Source organism: Peromyscus eremicus, chromosome 11 (genome assembly GCF_949786415.1).
Source record: "Peromyscus eremicus chromosome 11, PerEre_H2_v1, whole genome shotgun sequence".
Taxonomy (NCBI): Eukaryota; Metazoa; Chordata; class Mammalia; order Rodentia; family Cricetidae; genus Peromyscus; species Peromyscus eremicus.
In genome coordinates this window covers 3,581,976-3,600,106 of record NC_081427.1, presented here as the reverse complement: position 1 = coordinate 3,600,106, position 18,131 = coordinate 3,581,976, and the positions used below count along the sequence as shown (strand labels likewise).

General features: G+C 43.3%; 1 protein-coding gene across 1 annotated transcript in view; it reads right to left on the bottom strand.

Moving 5' to 3' along the window:
• The window catches only part of Adamts16 (ADAM metallopeptidase with thrombospondin type 1 motif 16), a 117,015-nt gene that overhangs the window by 44,349 nt on the left and 54,535 nt on the right, over positions 1-18,131 (bottom strand). The window contains exons 9-14 of the mRNA XM_059276456.1: positions 16,406-16,543; positions 11,663-11,816; positions 9,028-9,123; positions 4,077-4,225; positions 2,556-2,728; positions 716-846 (exon numbers count right to left, since the gene is read on the bottom strand). Of these exons, the coding sequence (XP_059132439.1) occupies positions 716-846; positions 2,556-2,728; positions 4,077-4,225; positions 9,028-9,123; positions 11,663-11,816; positions 16,406-16,543 (841 nt within the window). The remainder of the gene's footprint in view (positions 1-715; positions 847-2,555; positions 2,729-4,076; positions 4,226-9,027; positions 9,124-11,662; positions 11,817-16,405; positions 16,544-18,131) is intronic.

The window sequence follows — 18,131 nt, the reverse complement described above, 5'->3', positions numbered from 1 at the left end:
GAAATGGGAGGAAGAAAGCCCACCAACAGTTATACACGAGGACAGGGATGATTATGCCACCAAGCTAATTCAGGTTTCCCAAATTTCTCCTAGGTTTTTAGGTTAGTTTCCTAGACTTTTGGGTTTTGGGTTCGTTTGCTTCCTCTTGCCCTGTTGTAGCTGAGGTCTAGACAGTCCGTCATGTGGAGATCATTATGATAGTTGAAAAGTGACCGCCCTCTACTGATTGTTCATAACCCTGCCTAGAAACTGCATCCCTTGTAGATCTGCTATCCCCAAACCCAATTTCTAACCTACATGGCAGTGGTCACCCTTTGTGAGTTCTAGTTCATGCCCTCAGAACCTTGAGATCCCCACTGCCTTTTGGGTATCTCATTGGCTTTCCAAAGCCACTGTGCTCTGCTCTCAGTAACCTTTTGTTCCAATGTACCATTCCAGATAGAGCTCAGGTGTGGATGTTCCCTCCTCCTAGGTACCCACAAATGCTCCAGACCCACATCTGAGAATCAGCTCTCCCCTCTGCTCATGCTCTGTACACACCTCAATCACAAAGCAGTGCCATCAACATGAGCTCTTCTGGCTTTCTCCCCCTGGGCTGGGACTTGGAGGGAAAGGGCTCCTCTCATATGTCTGGTCTTTCTAGCCCTTACAGGATGCCTGGCACAAAGCAGACTGTCTGGAGACACTTGTTGAATGAATAAGCAATCATTATTACCTCACATATCCCATCTATACAAACATTACGGCTATCCTCCGAGCATGGAGTCCCATCTTTCACTTTATTTGACAAAGAAAAGAAGAAATCAAATCCTTCTGCGATACAGTAGAGTTTGCATAAGTCCTGATCTTAAAAAGAAATACACACACAAACACAAATGAGAAAGATACTTAAGCTCGGTTACTTTTGCTCTGAGGTTTAGATAGATTTTTCTTTGGTTGTATCCCCCCATAAAGTAAGTCCCACACAATAACACATTTCAAAGACTTTTTTTTAAGACAGAGCCTCACCATGCATCCCTGACTAGCCTTGGACTCACGTAGATCTATCTGCCTCTGCCTCCCAAGTACAGAAATAAAGATATACCACCATTCTGGTTCTTGCAAAGAAATGTCAATGTTTATCTTAGGTAAAATGCTTCAAATTTATTATTATTATTTATTAATGCTTCACTGTTATTTTTTCTCTAGTATTCCTTGCCTAACAGTTCCTTTATATAGTTGTTGGCATACAGTAGGCACTCCACAAGCATTTGTTGACTGGACTACAACATTCATGATATAAAGACGATGTTACAAGATTGTAAGCTGATTAGGAGTGTTTGGTAACACTAGGCAAGATTCTTATAATTAAGATGCAATAAACATAAAGCTTTGTCTTTAAACTGATAGAAGAAGTGTAGAACGGAAACTCCAGGGTACAATGTGTTCTGTAGGAATGCTGGTAGGACCCCAGGGATCTGAAATCTCTCAGGCTTCAAGGCTCTGCAGAGCACATGTCTAACTGAAGCTTTCATAGGGACCTTCTCTCTTTCATCTGGATAAAATCAGGACAGCTGACTCTGGAAGCCACACCATCTTGGGAATTTTCTCAGGTCTAAGACTCACTCACAGATTCTTGTGCTGTTTTTTAAGATGGGAGAATTACCTAAGTATTTTAAAAATAAAATTTGCATGTGCTTAATATGATTATTTTCACAGACTATCATAATCAGGGGTAGCACACACATTTCACCCTGTCACAGGTCAGTCCCATTTCCCTCAACTCCCATAGACTGTGTTTTTTCTGGCTGTTGTTTATCATGGGCTCTAGTTTTACAGTTTATACATAAGATCCAAACTAAATCTGCTTTGTGGGAGACTGCTTGCAACTCCCTACATAGGGATGAGTAATTTCAAAACCCACCACTGAAATGATGGATACATAGCCACATGGAACATCTCTGCTCTTGTACTTCCCCTGGACATCTGCCACTTGCCTGGACAGAATTCTCAGTTTCAAGTAGTGAGATAATTAGATGTTCTTTAAATAAACTCGAACCATGCTTCTTGAACTAACAACACTTTTTATAATTTTAGCTACTATAGCGTAACACCATGCTCACATCTCTCCCACTGGTCACTGTGAATCTAATTCACTCCATGAATAAATTTCTTATTGTGTAGTTATATAATAAGATTGTATTGCTTTAGTATACTTGAAAAATTATTCATTTTCTATAAAGCATACTATAATTTTCTTTCAGCTTTTAATATTTAAGTATGTAGTGGATGGTGTTTTGTGATAACATCAGCATTAAATACAGTCATTATTGATTTTTAATAACTTCTCATTTAACGTATTTGGCCTGTGGACTTCTGGCTATGGGTCAAGTGCAGGTAATATGCAATGGCAGTGGGGTAGGCCAGATCAAACCAGTCCCCTAAGAAAAGAATGTTACGATGGGCTCCCAGGTCTACAGTATCTGTTTGTTTGAACATGGCAGTGCTAACATATGATGTATTAAACACAGGTAATGAAACATGGGGCACCCTACAGAGTGGGACTGGAAACTTACCTTCCACTTGGGTGTAAGGCTTCCACTTGTACAGCCACCCTCGGAAATGCTTGCTGTTGTACTCGGCACACTGGGCAGCACGGAAGTCTACACTGTCCAGGGGGCATTTCTGACTGTTGCAAAGCTTCAGCATGCGTGTGGAACCCTGGCAGAACTTCCCTCCATGAGATGGTCTGGAATGCACATCGTAGCCAGAGATCAGCTCTCCCTGGACATTATGTTTACTGGGGTGACATGGCTGATAATATCAGCTGCTTAGGGTGGGCAGTGAAGGGAAGCATCCTGAATCCATCCTGAGTGTTATGGTCCTGATGCTGGAGGACAAGGTAGAGTTCAAGATTCAGGCTTGTGTGTACTTCTTCCTTGTCCTCCAGCATCCTCTGGAGGAGGCAGAAAGTGAGCTGCTCTTCATACCCTATAGGTGGGTAGGTTTGCTGCTGAGAATGAGGTTGGCTTTCCAGGATGCCCCAGTCAGAGTGAGATACCGAGGCAGAAAGTCAACATCCTCTTCTTCCTACTGCCAGATCCCTTGCGACAAGGCCAGGACATTAGGCTTGTGGGCCAAGTCAAAGAATCACTGGACAGCCCATGAGCCTGCTGGTTTCTGGAGAGTCTCCAATGAGCCTGGGTGGGCACACTCAAGAGAACAGTGGAGTGATTTTGGCGACTTTGGGGCCTCATGCTTTACAGATAAGAGCAACAGAGTAACATGACTTACTTCTAAAACAAGCCAGAGAGCCCTTTATGTCCCTGGCTAGGTGACTGTCTCTCTCCGTCTAGTCCTTGTAGTTAGTCTGCTTGTTGTGAAAGTGAATATATTTGATGAAAAAGCAATGTTTTCTTTTCTTTCATGAAAGAATTGTTTTTATTGGAGTTTTTGTTTCATACTCTATTTCCTTTTTCTTTAAATAAAGTAGCTAGTTAGATAGCATCTTAATTTCAAGTCATGTAGTTAAAACTCAGTTCTGCCCCGACCCTGCTGGCTCTGTTATATTTTACTGGGAGCCAGGAAGTGGTAAGCATCATCACCACGTGAAAGAGAGAAAATTGTTTGGGGAATGGTATAGTGGGTAGCGGTTTTAGCTTTGACCTTGAAACACAGCCCCTAGTGTGGCAGCAAGTAACTGCCACAGCTACCTATGACCTGCCCCTGGGGCATGGCCGAGAGGAGACCCTTTAAGATCCGAGATGCACATGTGATTGCTCTCTTAACTCCTCATGGTCTTGGAGGCTAGATTATAGACCAAGTCAGAGTTCTCCAGAGAACTATGCTGGACTGTACCTCATCTCTCCCAGATCCTGTAATCGACCCCTTATTGGTTGTGAGTTACCCCTGAAATAAACCTCTTTTAATAACCAGATAAACTACATGGAACTGCCTCATTAATTACCGCTACAGAATGGAGTGAAATTCCCCTTAGTGTTCTCTCCAACATTGTGTAAGTTATAGTGCTGGTATTAACAAACTTGGATGCTGTGGGAAGGCTCATTCGGAAGGAAGGAAGCAGGTCATATACATACCTGGGATTGGTACAGAGACGGTCTCTGTGAGATACTCCTCCCCCACAGGTCCGGGAGCAGGGGGACCATGGGGACCAATCTGACCAATGGCCATGGGTAGGCTTGGGGCCTTCATCACCATACTTCACACACTGTCCTCCACGACACCACTAAATATTTTAAACATAAATTTAAAATAATTTACGTGAGTCCTGCATAGTTGGATTCATTTCTCTTGTAACATCAAGGGGAAGGTGTCTTGTAAAATATGCAAACATTGGCATCTCTACACTCAAGTGACGTCCACTAAAGTCACATTTAGTATTTCTTCATTTATCTTTCCAAACCCAGCATCACTTGGTGAAACCCTGTGAAGGGAAAATGCAGGGGTCGGTCACGGCAGAAGCCTGAGCTCTGCAGACAGGAGTGAAAAATTGAAATGAGCATCTGGTCTGATTACTCATCTCTGAAGTCATGACCCCTAACTTCTAAAAACAAACGTTCTTTTCCCATCTTGCATTGCAAAGAGAGTCTCAGGTAGAAAAGTCCAGCTGGAGGAGACCTGGGACTCAGCACCTTGTCATTTCTGGTCAGCACCTGGATTTTACTATAAAACACCTGGGCTCAGGGAAGCCAACTTGTTCATTTAGGGAAGGTTAGATGTCACCCAGCTTTCTGCAGAGATGAGGCAATTGCTCAGGAATCCCATCTCTTCCCATGAGGACTAGGAATGGATGCTACCAGCTCCCCCTTTGTAAAAGAATGGCTCACTGATCTCAATTCCCACTGAACTCCATATGGCACCTTCACCTCCATCACACACACACACACACACACACACACACACACACACACACACACACTGCTACTTTTTGATTCTGTGCTCTGGAACTTCCTGTAGTATTAGTATGACCTTAACCTCAAGGAGCACAGTGATTCAGGATATCTATTAAGAAGAGGGAAGACAAATGCCTTATCCTTTTCTGTCTGAATTAAAAAAACAAAACAAACAACAAAAAAAAAACAAAAACAGATCCTGGTTCATGAGCAGTAGGTGCATGTCACACAGCCATCTCTAGGATAAAAGCCAATAGCTTGGCATTGAGAGAGAGTAATGCTACTTCTGAAAAAGGAAAGTGACACCATTCCGATCACCTATTTCTGGTGCATGGGTAAAACACGTCAAATGAACTACTGACATCTGACTGTTGTTGATATGCTGAAATGGTTTCAATCAGTGTTTAAGAAATATCAGGATACATATAAGATGGAGCAGGAAATGGAAAAATGGGGACAGGAACTCAGGGACTCAAAGGAGGTCAATACAGAAGGAGAAGGGGGGAAGAGGGACAAATAACACCAGGGTTGTTTGATAAAGCCTCAAGGAATCATGTTATTTTATATTGACCTAAAATCACACACAATACGTATGCATATATGTATGTACGTATACACACATTCATAATACATACATACATGCGTCTCTCTCTCTCTCTCTCTCTCTCTCTCTCTCTCTCTCTCTCTCTGTGTGTGTGTGTGTGTGTGTGTGTGTGTGTGTGTGTGTGTGTGTGTGTGTGTGTGTGTGGTGTAGCTTAAGGGAAATTATGCCACCAAGGTTGACAATGCTCTCCCCAGAAGCCATAGACTAACAGAACCCTCGGTACCAGGCACTAGAAATCCCCTCTAGAATGGTTGGCCAGGGTAGTCCAAATGACTCTCAAAACAATACAAAATGTGGCAGCTGCCAATAGCTGATTCTCAGATGTTGAAGATGAGACCCTGTTGCCGAAGACACTACATACTTAGGATACAGGACTTTGATAAGTTAAGCTGGATCTGACTCAGAAGTCTCTCTGCTGTCTAGATTCCATGGTGTCAGAAAATCCTATGCCAGATGATAAGGGAGGAAAACTGACAGTTGTACCCGGTTCTGACACCACAGCAGTGACCAACATGGTACCCAGCTATGACACCATAATATTGACCAACATGGCACCCAACTGTGATATCACAACAATCACCAACAGGGCACCCCCACTGTGACATGTAGTTCTTTATATTTTTCTCTATACAGAAAAAAAATCTTTCTTTTGGTTCATCATCTGCTTTCATTCCACATGACAAAACAAAGTTCTAAGAGATACCTCTGCTCACTGAGGTTCCTGGAGCTGGGAATGAACAGGATTCCCACTCTCAGACACCCCCATCCCAGGTGAAAGACAAAAGGGAGAGGAGCCAGTTCAAGGTGTGGTACCCTTGGATGGGCCCCTGGTGGGAGGAGGAAGAGGTCAGGTGTGTTTGCTGCTGATTTTATTCAGTTTTAAGACCATCTGGTTGAAGCCTTCCCACACAGGGAGTAGCAAATGTGAAAGCCAGAATCAGCAGGTTGACCAACTTGAGGATATCTCAGGCAGGCCTGTCTTAGTATGAAGACAGGAGATTGGAGCTCCTGAGCAAGGCAGGTGAGCAAAGGGTCAGGCCTGTCTCCCAAGCAAGGAGCTTGCTGCATGGGAGAAGCGGAACATTTCCTGGTGCCTGCAGGCCATCTTGCTGTGGATCACAACACTCCTGCATATGCGCTATCTCCTGGCTGAGTCTACATATTGAAAATGGGTGGTGACATTGTAAAAGCTTTCTGTCTCCTTTTTAATTAAAACAAATTTTTAAATGGAACATTTCAAATGTGCGTGGATAAAGGTACATCATGTTCTTGAAGCCGGCACTTGAAAAGCTTCAGGGGTGGGGCCAGTCTCCTGCGGGAGTGCAAGGAAAAGAGAGCACCCCATCTTTGCTGTTCAACACAATCTACAATCATCTGAGAAGAGTTTCGATGTACCACGTCAGCCTGTGGCCATATCTGTGGGAGATGGTCTGTACCCTGTCAGCCTGTGGCCACGTCTGTCTGTGGGAGATGGTCTGTACCATGTCGGTCTGTGGCCACGTCTGTCTGTGGGAGATGGTCTGTACCATGTCGGCCTGTGGCCACGTCTGTCTGTGGGAGATGGTCTGTACCATGTCGGCCTGTGGCCATGTCTGTCTGTGGGAGATGGTCTGTACCACATCAGTCTGTGGCCATGTCTGTCTGTGGGAGATGGTCTGTACCACGTCAGCCTGTGGCCACGTCTGTCTGTGGGAGATGGTCTGTACCATGTCAGCCTGTGGCCATGTCTGTCTGTGGGAGATGGTCTGTACCACGTCAGCCTGTGGCCACGTCTGTCTGTGGGAGATGGTCTGTACCACGTCAGCCTGTGGCCACGTCTGTCTGTGGGAGATGGTCTGTACCATGTTGGCCTGTGGCCATGTCTGTGGCAGATGGTCTGTACCCTGTCAGTCTGTGGCCACGTCTGTCTGTGGGAGATGGTCTGTACCACGTCAGCCTGTGGCCATGTCTGTGGCAGATGGTCTGTACCCTGTCAGCCTGTGGCCATATCTGTGGCAGATGGTCTGTACCCTGTCAGTCTGTGGCCACGTCTGTCTGTGGGAGATGGTCTGTACCATGTCGGCCTGTGGCTATGTCTGTGGGAGATGGTCTGTACCATGTCGGCTTGTGGCCATGTCTGTGGGAGATGGTCTGTACCATGTCGGCTTGTGGCCATGTCTGTGGGAGATGGTCTGTACCCTGTCAGCCTGTGGCCATGTCTGTGGGAGATGGTCTGTACCCTGTCAGCCTGTGGCCATGTCTGTGGGAGATGCCAGTCCCTGACTTTGGGCCCTATATTCTGTAAGAGCAGAGAAAGCGAGCTGAGTATCAGAAACGCATGTAATCATCTCTCTGCCGTTGACCGTGGACCTCATGTGATGAGCTGTTTTCGGGTACTGTTGCGTTGACTCTCATGCTCTGATGGACTCTGACCTGGAAATATGACCTAAGCTGCTTTTGGTCAGGGTCTTTTATTACAGTAACAGAAACGTCACCAGGACAAGGCACCGTGGGATCTTGGGCACAACACTGTTGATCCAGGCTGTGCTTCGGCACTCTAACTCTCAAGAAACCACTTCAGCCGAACTGACTAATTCTTCCAAACATGAAGTGGGGGAAAGGCAGTATTTAAAATGCAAGGGAAGATAACATAAAATATTATTGAAAACGAATGAACTTTTAAGCTAAATAAAATGTAGCAAGAACATACAAGTTATATTGAGGGAACACAACAGCTGTATTACCCAGAAAGGACAGTATTTGCTATAAAGAGCACAGAGTGTCTGGGATGCAACTCCATGTCTAGTGTGAAGGACAACTCAGTGCGGCAATAGAAAGGACACACATCTTTCCGAAGAAAGGCATGGTTGTGTCCCTTATGTCCCATTATCACTGGTACTCACTGTCATGTTTATGTGTGGTCACCTGCACTTGAATACCTGGAAATGCTACACAAGGTTCTTTGACAATTGAAAGTTCCACAGCCAGTGCTTCCTTTTATTCACGGGCTCACTCAAGAAACTAACGCTTTTTGTGAGACTTTTACTGTGAGTCAACTGAGTGGCAGCTGCTTGGATCACTAGAACTGTTTAACTGCCAGTTGTGAGTTTCACTTCCAATGAGGGACTCAGCTACACAGCTGATGAAAAGTCTGTTAGACTGAGTGGATATTGGATGCTAGTCTCAGGAAGTTCACCTCCTTCTTCTCTGTAGTGCTTCAACCTGAACGTATGCTTTGGTTTTTCACCAATATCTTTGAGGCCAAAGCAAACTGAAACTGGTCCTTCCTTGGTTGGGGACTGGGTGTTTGTCTTTCCCTTCATGGAGTCCATCCAGCGGTCACCTACTGTCTGACTGCTCAGCCTCCTAATTCTATATAGCTTACTAATAAAGATGTCAGCATAGAAGAGTTACAGTGTTTTAGCAAGGATGTAGGGGTGCACATGCGTATAAGAAATACCGGTTTTCAAATGCCAGTGTAAGAGAAGGCAGGGTGTGTGGGTTGCAAGATTGAGGTCTGAGTAGAGAACGCTGCTGGAGGCAGCACCTTACCATGTCCTGCCCACACTGGGTACCCTCTGCAGCTGGCATGAACTTAGTTTCACATTTCCTTCCAATCCGATGGCACCACAAGGCCTTGCAGATATCCTAAAGGAGGAGAAGCCATTAGTGTTGCAAATGTGACAAAATCCCAAATCTGTCAGGAAGTGGGAGTGGATGTGCCCTCAGCCACAGGGAGGAGAAGTCAAGAAGAAGCCAGAAAACCTGCACCCTGGCCTCCACTCCTCCAAATTCCAGCCATGCAACTTTACTATTTGTTATGGTGGTATTGTGTTCCCCAAAATATTGTGCATACTAATAAACTTATCTGGGGTCAGAGAACAGGACAGCCACAATATTAAACATAGAGGATAGGCAGTGGTAGCACACACCTTTAATCCTAGCATTCCAGAGGCAGAAATCCTCTGAATCTCTGTGAGTTCAAGGCTACATTGGAAACAGCTAGGCATGGTGACACACACCTTTAATCCCAAGAAATGAGCCTTTAATCCCAGGGAGTGGTGGTAGAAAGCAGAAAGGTATATAAGGTGTGGAGACCAGAAACTAGAAGCATTTGGCTGGTTAAGCTTTTAAGGCTTTTGAGTTACAGTTCAGCTGAGATTCATTCTGGATGAGGACTCAGAGGCTTCCAGTCTGAGGAAACAGGATCAGCTGAGGGACTGATGAGGTGAGGTAGCTGTGGCTTGTTCTGCTTCTCTGATCTTCCAGCATTTACCCCAATACCTGTCTCCAGGTTTGTTTTTATTAATAAGAACTTTTAAAATTCATGCTACAATTTGTATTTATGCAATCATGAAATCTGCAGATCACATTTTCTAAACCAAAAGGTAACACAGGGTTAATCTAGGCATTAAGGAAACCCATAAAAACGTAATTTAAAAAATCCAAATAACATTTTATATATTCTTCTCCAACTCAATTTCCACTAACTTCCTCACATAGGACAAGTTGTTTTATTCTTTCTTTATTAATTCCTTTATATTTGGAGTCAGAGTCTTGTTCTGTTATTCAGGCTGTCCCTGAACCCCCAGGATCAAATGAACCTCCTACCTCAGATTCCTGAATATCTGAAACCATTGGTACTTAGCACTGTGTCTACTCTCCGATTTTTGAACTAACAATGATCAAGACATTGTTGGCGTATCCATCCATCTATTCACCTGTGTATGCATGCATTAATGCATGCATGCATCTGATTATCCATGCATCCATCTACCCGTTCACTGATCCATCCAGTCAGGAGTCAAGGATACACAGAATTCTCACCAAATATGCACTTCTTTCCAGAGTTTCTGGCTACACAAAGCAGCAGCTAGCAGAAGTAAAATTAGGAGGAGAAATGGAGATGCAAAGGGTCATTGTGGGAGGTTTTAGGCCCCTCTCTATCGAATTGCTGAAACAGACAGCACCAGGGAGGTCAAAGACGAAAGCAATATCGTCAGACAGAGGTGAGTTTTGTTGTAAATATGCTCGGAACTGATGTCCCAATGCCTGAGGCTTGTTTAAGCAAACACCTTGTTTGGGATGCTGATAAGGGCCATGCATATTCTGTAACAAATTGGAGTTAAAGTGATTTCCTTTCACTCCATGTAACTATTTCATCAATAATAGACAGATAACCTACAGCTAGCTTGTTGTTGTTGATATTTTGTGAATGGCATTGGGATACCATTGATGGCGTGGTGCATAGTCTCAAAGTTAACAGCATGGAGGCTGGAAGCTCAGTCTGGAAAGTCAAAGCTTTAAACAAAAACTTTAGTTTTATATGCTTATCCCTTTAACAAATATAAGAGTAATGTAGGGGAAAAATTCTTGGTATTTCCCACAAAAGGGCAACTGGCCTTTAGGAGAACCCCAGCTGAGTTCAGGAGATGATTGTGCTGGATTGAAAAGAGGCAGGGGCATTACTAACACTTCTGAAGTGCTGAGGGCTCTCAGGAAGCATGCACATATTTTTGTGTATTTTATTCTTGATTTCATTATAAACTAGAATAAAAGAAACCTCAAAACTAGTTACTTTCATTTGATTTATGAGTAGCTTTCCTTGTGGTTTTAAGTAGAGCAAATTCCTAAAATCTGGACGCTCCCTGTCTAGCCAGAGTGTGTATCTGTGCTCTGTGAAGGATTTATGCGGGAAATCTCCGAGGAGACATCCCCAGGGCTGCAGAGGCATCACCTTTTGTGAGGAACTGCTCTATAAATACTTTACTTGGGAAACTCAATAGTCAGAAGCCCCATGATGTACTGTCGCCTTCCAGTAGACTGTGCTCATGTTGGGATGGGGGTGGAGAAACACTGTTTCCTTGATACAATGCAGAGTATTAATTTGCCAACTTAAACCAACTAAAAGTTATTACTGTGCTCCCACATGATAAATCAGAAAGAAAGATCTGACCTAACAAGCCAAGTCGGCTCTGAAACGAAAGCTGATACCCACAGCAGTATCTACCCTCATCGGCTCTGCCAGCAAAGCATGTGTTCCCTGTTACATCGGGACCAGTCCCGGCATATAGGATTTGACATTTGGTAGGTGCCCAATAAATGTGCAATACATCACTGTCAGTTACACTAAATAAAACGATTTTATGAATCATGGTGTAGTGAGCATGTGACAGCAACCACTTGCCTTCCTGAAGTCCAGCATGCAGAGCTTGGCTTTCTCTCCAAATTGCCACTTGCACTGTGTGTTCGCGTCGTACAACTGTCCCGGCAGCTTCTCGGGGTATTTATACTCTTTCACAGGCTTCGGCTGATCAGCAAGGCATATCGCTTGGGCAGTGCTGAAGCGAACAGGAGGAGTTATCAAGGGATATACATGCTTCCTCGTGCAATCTGATGACACATTTTATTTAGAGAAGCTTATTCTCTTTCCCTCCAAGTTCAGCACAATATCTTTCTTAATCCTATTTCAATACAGAAGCCACATTTTCCTGAAATTATTCATAAAATATTTTACCTATCTAAGACAAATTGCTCTTCCTTAGCTATCTCAAGCGTATCATCAAGGAAGATGAAACTGAGTAATTGCAACCAGATGTTTAATGTGAGAGTTTCTACCACAGAAACACACACACTTCTTGCCAGAAACAGTTGGACTACAGAAATTGCCGTGAAAATCAAATCATAATCAAACTATCTCAGATATGATAACTCACTTCCTCCCCTTCTCTTCCTTTCTGTTCCACCCTTTTTTTCCTCCATTCCTCTCTTCTTTTCTTTCCTTCCCTTCTCCTCTCCCTCCACTTCTGCCCTGGCTGAGGGGTACCTACACCACATCTACAGCTTCTTCTTCAAGGACTGAATTTCCAGTAGCCATCATCTGTATGCAAGATGGTTACTGGGTAAATGTCCAAGTCCAGAACACCTGGCATAATTTGTGTATTTGTAGTGAGTGTTTTATAGTTTTATGCTTGCAAGTAGCAAGTAAGTCATTCCTATGAGTTCCAAGAGCCCACATTTCTCTAAACATCTTACTAAACCCAAATGCTATAATCACCACAGACTGAATCCCTGACTGGGAGAACTTTGGCTATACTCTTCTTAATGTTACTTCCAGTCCCACACCTTGTAGCTCATCAGTCTGCCTCAAAGGTAGTGTATAGTCCCAGAGGGCTTACTGCGGATTCCACCAAGCATTGTGGGTAAAGTACCGTGGCTCTCCCCAATCTCTTCAGAATATGGGGGCAAAACCAAGTCTGTGAGGTCAGCACTACCCAAAACCAAACCCAGAGGAAGATATTAGAGAAAACTACAGACAGAAATCTGTCACAAAGATAGTTGCAAAAGTCTGTAACAAAACATTAGTGAAGAGTTCATAAATACATAAAATAAATTATATACCACAGCCAAGTAAGCTGAATCCTAGGTTCAAAAATATAACATATAGCACAGCTGTATGGGCTCAATCCTAATTCAACATTCAAAAGTCAGTTGGGAGGGAATGCTGGAGAGATAACTCAACATTTAAGAGTACTGTTTACTTCTCCACAGGATCTGGGTTCACTTCCAGTTGCTCACAACTGTCTGTAACTCCAGTTCCAAGGAATCTAACATCTCTTTTGGCCTCTGTGGGTATTGGGCATTCGTATGATACATATACATACACGCAGGCAAAACACCCTTGCACATAAAATAACAATTAAAAATTTTAAAACATTGAAAGTCAGTTGCCATAATCCACTTTGTCGATATCACATGACATCAACAGATGCAAGAAAGACATGTAGTAAAATCTGACACCCATTCCTAGAAAACTAGGAGGAAAAGAAAATCCCTTCAACTTCGTAAAAAAGATAAGAGTTAGTAAGCAGAGCAACATTTATTTATCTAAACCCACCTTTCAGAGGCATCTGTGTTAGCAGATAACGTTTTCTGAGATCTCCCACTTTCTCACTTTGAAAATGATGGATTGTGACTGAGCTGAATGATATCAACCTCTTTACATTATATGTTGCAGTCATTGGAGCAGGGAAGGATTTTGAAACACCCTCATGCTGTCTGTGGCTTCAGCCATTGTTTTTATAACATTATTTCTGTCCTAGTATCATACACAGACAGACAGTAATGATGTGACTCAGTGGATCACTAACCCTTATCCCTCTATTTTTCTTTCCCTACATGGTGGTCCCTGCTTCCTCGTCTCATGTCTTCAGCACCAATGTCAGCCATGGCTAGCATTCCTCAAGGTGAACACTAGAAAACTTCTGGATACAATAGAAAAGGAAAGCATCCCAACGGTCTCTCAGTGGGAATCCCATTTCCTCACCCACAGAGTGGTACGGAGTTTGACAGGGGAATCCACCTCCCTTCACATCTCCAGTTCCTCAAGGTGCTCCCTTTCCAATGCATTATGCACTCAACTTACAGACTCACGCTGGTGAGAGGGTAGGCATAGGCATTGGTCTATGAGGCAAGATTCCAAATGAAGAAAAAAAAAATAAAGATGAGTCTGTGTTATGAAATGCAACACGACAGGCTAGAGTCTCCCTGGGTCACTGACTCCTGTATTCAGACATGAGTAATTGAAGAACTTTGTGTGTATTCATGGTAAATGACATATGACTTCTCCAAACAAGTCTCTGTCCTTCTCGACTCCACCTAGAATGGAGAAAAGCCTTGCTGGCCACCCCAGGCCCCTCAGGTTCCTTTAGTATGTGTTTTTCCATTTCCCACATGCTGGGCTGCTGATGGAGGGCAGCAGCAGCAGCTTACTCATGGCTGGGACTGCATCCCAATAGCTACCTAATTGGTGGAGGATAGAACACTGTTTTGACTGTGTGGAAACCAGGAAGCCAGCAACCACACCAGGCAGACAGGCCGCCTCTGGTTCCTCAAGACTGAAAACTCTAGGTTTCACACATGTGAGCCTGTCCCATTTGAAACTATGCTCTCAATTTAAATGAACCTTCACAGTGATTTGACAATGAGATGCTCTCTTGGAAAGTTTGACATAAAAAAAAAAGACGGTACAAAATATTGCATGTTTATTTTTAATTACAAAATCTACAAATTAGTAAAGTCCCTGAAGATAGTTTCGTTACAAAATCACTGAAAAATATTTTATTGATTACCATAAAACCAAACCAGCATAGTTCAGCATCTAATTTTCCTCTTTCAGTATTGCTGAACAAAACTGAATTTTAATTTAATCTTAATACTAATTTTGAGAGCCACATTCTGATTTGAAGATTGCAGGCACACTTCTAACGTCCTCAGATGACTTTTCTGTGACTGGGCAATGGTTTCCTTGCGATGAATCTGTATCCTTGCTTTTTGGCCCTCTCCATGATGCACATTCTTACTATATACCCAAATTTTCATCCTCTAATTTTCCAAGTTGTCAGACTATAATTTAAAATTCTAAAAATGTTGAGATATTTGTCTCATAGACATTGAGATGAAAGAGAGCTTTGTAAAATTTGGAACAAGAACCAAGAAAATTATGGAAATGCTTTTGAGTAAAGAAACTCCAAATCTCCCCTGTTAATATAAATAAGTGCAGAGTCACATTAAAGAGAAAAACTCTTCCTCATTACAGAAAGTTTCACTCAGACCGGAAAAAGATGAATAATTGCAAGAAAGAGTTAAAGACACTCCAACCAGCCCCCAGTGTGGAAGGGAGATCACAGGGAACTCTCAGTGAAGAGAAGGAATCCAGATGAGAGGCCAATCAAAGCTGCTCTCACCTTGTTTAACGTGGCAGCAGTGAGTGAGCAAGAGCCTTACACTGGTCTAAGTCTGAGAACAAGTGGCTGTGGATGCTCAGCTCTGAATGGGACGTCAGCATCATCCCCTCTAAGTGGAAGAGGGTGCAGAAAGAATCTAAGAGCCTGGGCATGTAGGGTGTGGGAGGGAGGTGGGTTGTTATGAAACACTCATGTCCTTTGGGAATGGCATGGCCATTGCATTCATAAACTCATAGGAACTTTGGTTCTCTGCACAAGACAAGACAGACCCGTTGACATCCCAACATGGAGTCTCAGCTGTCTCTAAGGACCCATAGCCACTTAAAGATCACTGTTGGAAGAGGAAATAAGTTTTCTCAGTATAGCCACTATTAACTTACCCATGCTCCAATAAGTAACTCCTACTCTTGCAAACAGAACCCACCCCAATTAAACTCAATGGGTCACAAAATTAAAGTAATAAGAAAATGAACCAGAAACAGAAGGGATGTGGGGAGCTGGGGAGATTGCATAATTGGAAACTGCCAGACACAGAAGGCAAGCACCTGAATTCAGATCCCCACATCCTTCATGCAAAACCAGGTAAACAACAGGTGTCTGTAACCCCAACCTTGTAGGGTGAGTAGCAAGGGACCAGAAGGCTGACAGATCCCTGTAGCTCACTGGCATTCCAACATAGTCAAACCTCAATGTCAGGTTCAAGAAGAAAGTTTGTCTCAAAAAAAAAAATAAATAAAGGTAGGAAGCAATGAACCAATTGAAGAATTATACTTGATGTCAGCCTTGGGCCCTCACACCTGTGTTTACCCCCCAACCCTACACTTACCTACACTTATACAAATGCACACACACACACACACAGAGAGAGAGAGAGAGAGAGAGAGAGAGAGAGAGAGAGAGAGAGAGAGAGAGAGACAGACAGACAGACAGACAGACAGACAGAGACTGGGGGACTTGGGGAGAAGGAATGGACTGGTGTAAGTGGGAGGGGATGAGAAGGGATAATGGGGGTGTAAATGATGAAAATACATTTTATATACATGTATAAAATTGCCAAACAAATAAATTTTATAATAAAAAACACATAAAATGTAAAATAATCAAGAATGCTGATGTGAAAAAAAGAAAAAGCCACCCCCTGCCCAGTTGAGAGTGAGCACAAAGCCAGCTCAAGGGATCCGTACCTTAGAAACTTGTGCAGGTACTGACGGCTGCAGGAGGACCAGGAGAAGACGCCATTGCGTCCTGCCAGTGTTGGGGACATTATGTTGCCCTCAGACTTTTTGCACATATTCCCTTCTCCATCATGGACCATACCAAAGCTAAGGAAGATAGAAAATGGATATTTTAATTCAGAGATTGGGTTATAGTATCTATTATACACTGTGAGGGCAAGCTGAGTATATGAAGACCACCCTTCTTCAAAAAAAAATTATCAGACAAATTGTGGAGCCTTTTGGAAGAACAAATGACTTATCACATAGCTTCAAAGGGCAACATATCAAATCCCAAAGGTCTCATAGATACTACCAGGCCTGGGAGAATTTTCAGAGATATTTGTTAGAAATACAGAAGGCATACATGTATGTGTTTAGGGCTGACAACTTGGGATTTGATATCAGAGAGTTTCCCCTGGAATACACTGAATCTCTTTCAGGAGACATTAATTACCTGTAACTCTTGATCTGGGGGTGCTCACCCATCATGTTGGAATGTCAACTGGTGTGTTAGTCTTGTTTAGGTGATGATATTGTTGATATTTCATGTGTGTAACTCCCAATTAGCACTAAGTGGACTCTGCAGGTTGTATTTATATAAACAAATGTATATATACATGGATGTTTATATGTAACAACAGTAATTGAAGAAGTCATGCATTTGACAGGGAGTGGGATACATACAGGAGGAGTTGGAGGAGGAGAAAGAGAGAGAGAAATTATGTGAATACAGTTATTCATACATGAAATTCTCAAAAATTAAAAATTTAAATGAGAAAATGAAATACAGAAGCCAGGTTTCCAGCTAGAAAATAAAAAAATGGAGGTGTTTGAGCTTTTCAAATAAGTCCCCTGGTGATTCGAATGTTTAGATTGATTTTAGAACTACTGAGCATTCACAGGTACTTGCCAGGTAGGTAACACTCTTCTTCACAACCATGCAAGGGCGCTCACTCCCTGGTTCTAGTTCCTCACAACTGGAGGCTGTGGCAGATAGGCAGTACCTGACTCCCTGACCCAAATCCCTCTATTGCTCCAGAGGGCGTCTCTCTGCAAACAGTGAGCAAGCTTAGGAGAATAGGTGGGAACTGTTTAAATATCTACCTATTCTGACTGAGTGGAAACCAGAGCAGTTTGGGGCTTCTACGCTGGCCTCCTGTATGAACACACCGGGTATTACAGATGACCATGTATCCCTCACTGCCAAACAGCATGTTCTTCAGGAGAGTCGTGGTATTGGCAGCCCTGAACCTACAAGGACCAGTGATTCAAACAGCCACCTCCTACCAAAGCTCTGCATCTTTTACATTCCCAGGGTTTTGACTGCAGAAGGACTCTCCTAGAAAGTACTTCAGCTCTCCCAGAAAGTACTTCAAACTGCCTCGAAGGAAAACCTGGGGTACCTGAAAGAACCACGTGATCTTCCCTATTAGTGTAAGCACATTATTGAAGGGCCACTTACTACTGGCTACTGCTGTTTGATACTCTGTCTTTATATTGACTCCCCAAGAACAGGTGTTGAGTGAATGAGACTCATGGGAAAGAGGAAAGACTCAAGAGAGAAAACGGAAATTGGCAAGATGGTTACTTGGTTAGGGAGCCACTGTCAAGACTCCCATCATGAGTAGCTAGAAGTCAGCCAACAAGGACAGGAAGACCTTCAATGGTGGTGAGGTGGGCTCTAAAGGGAATA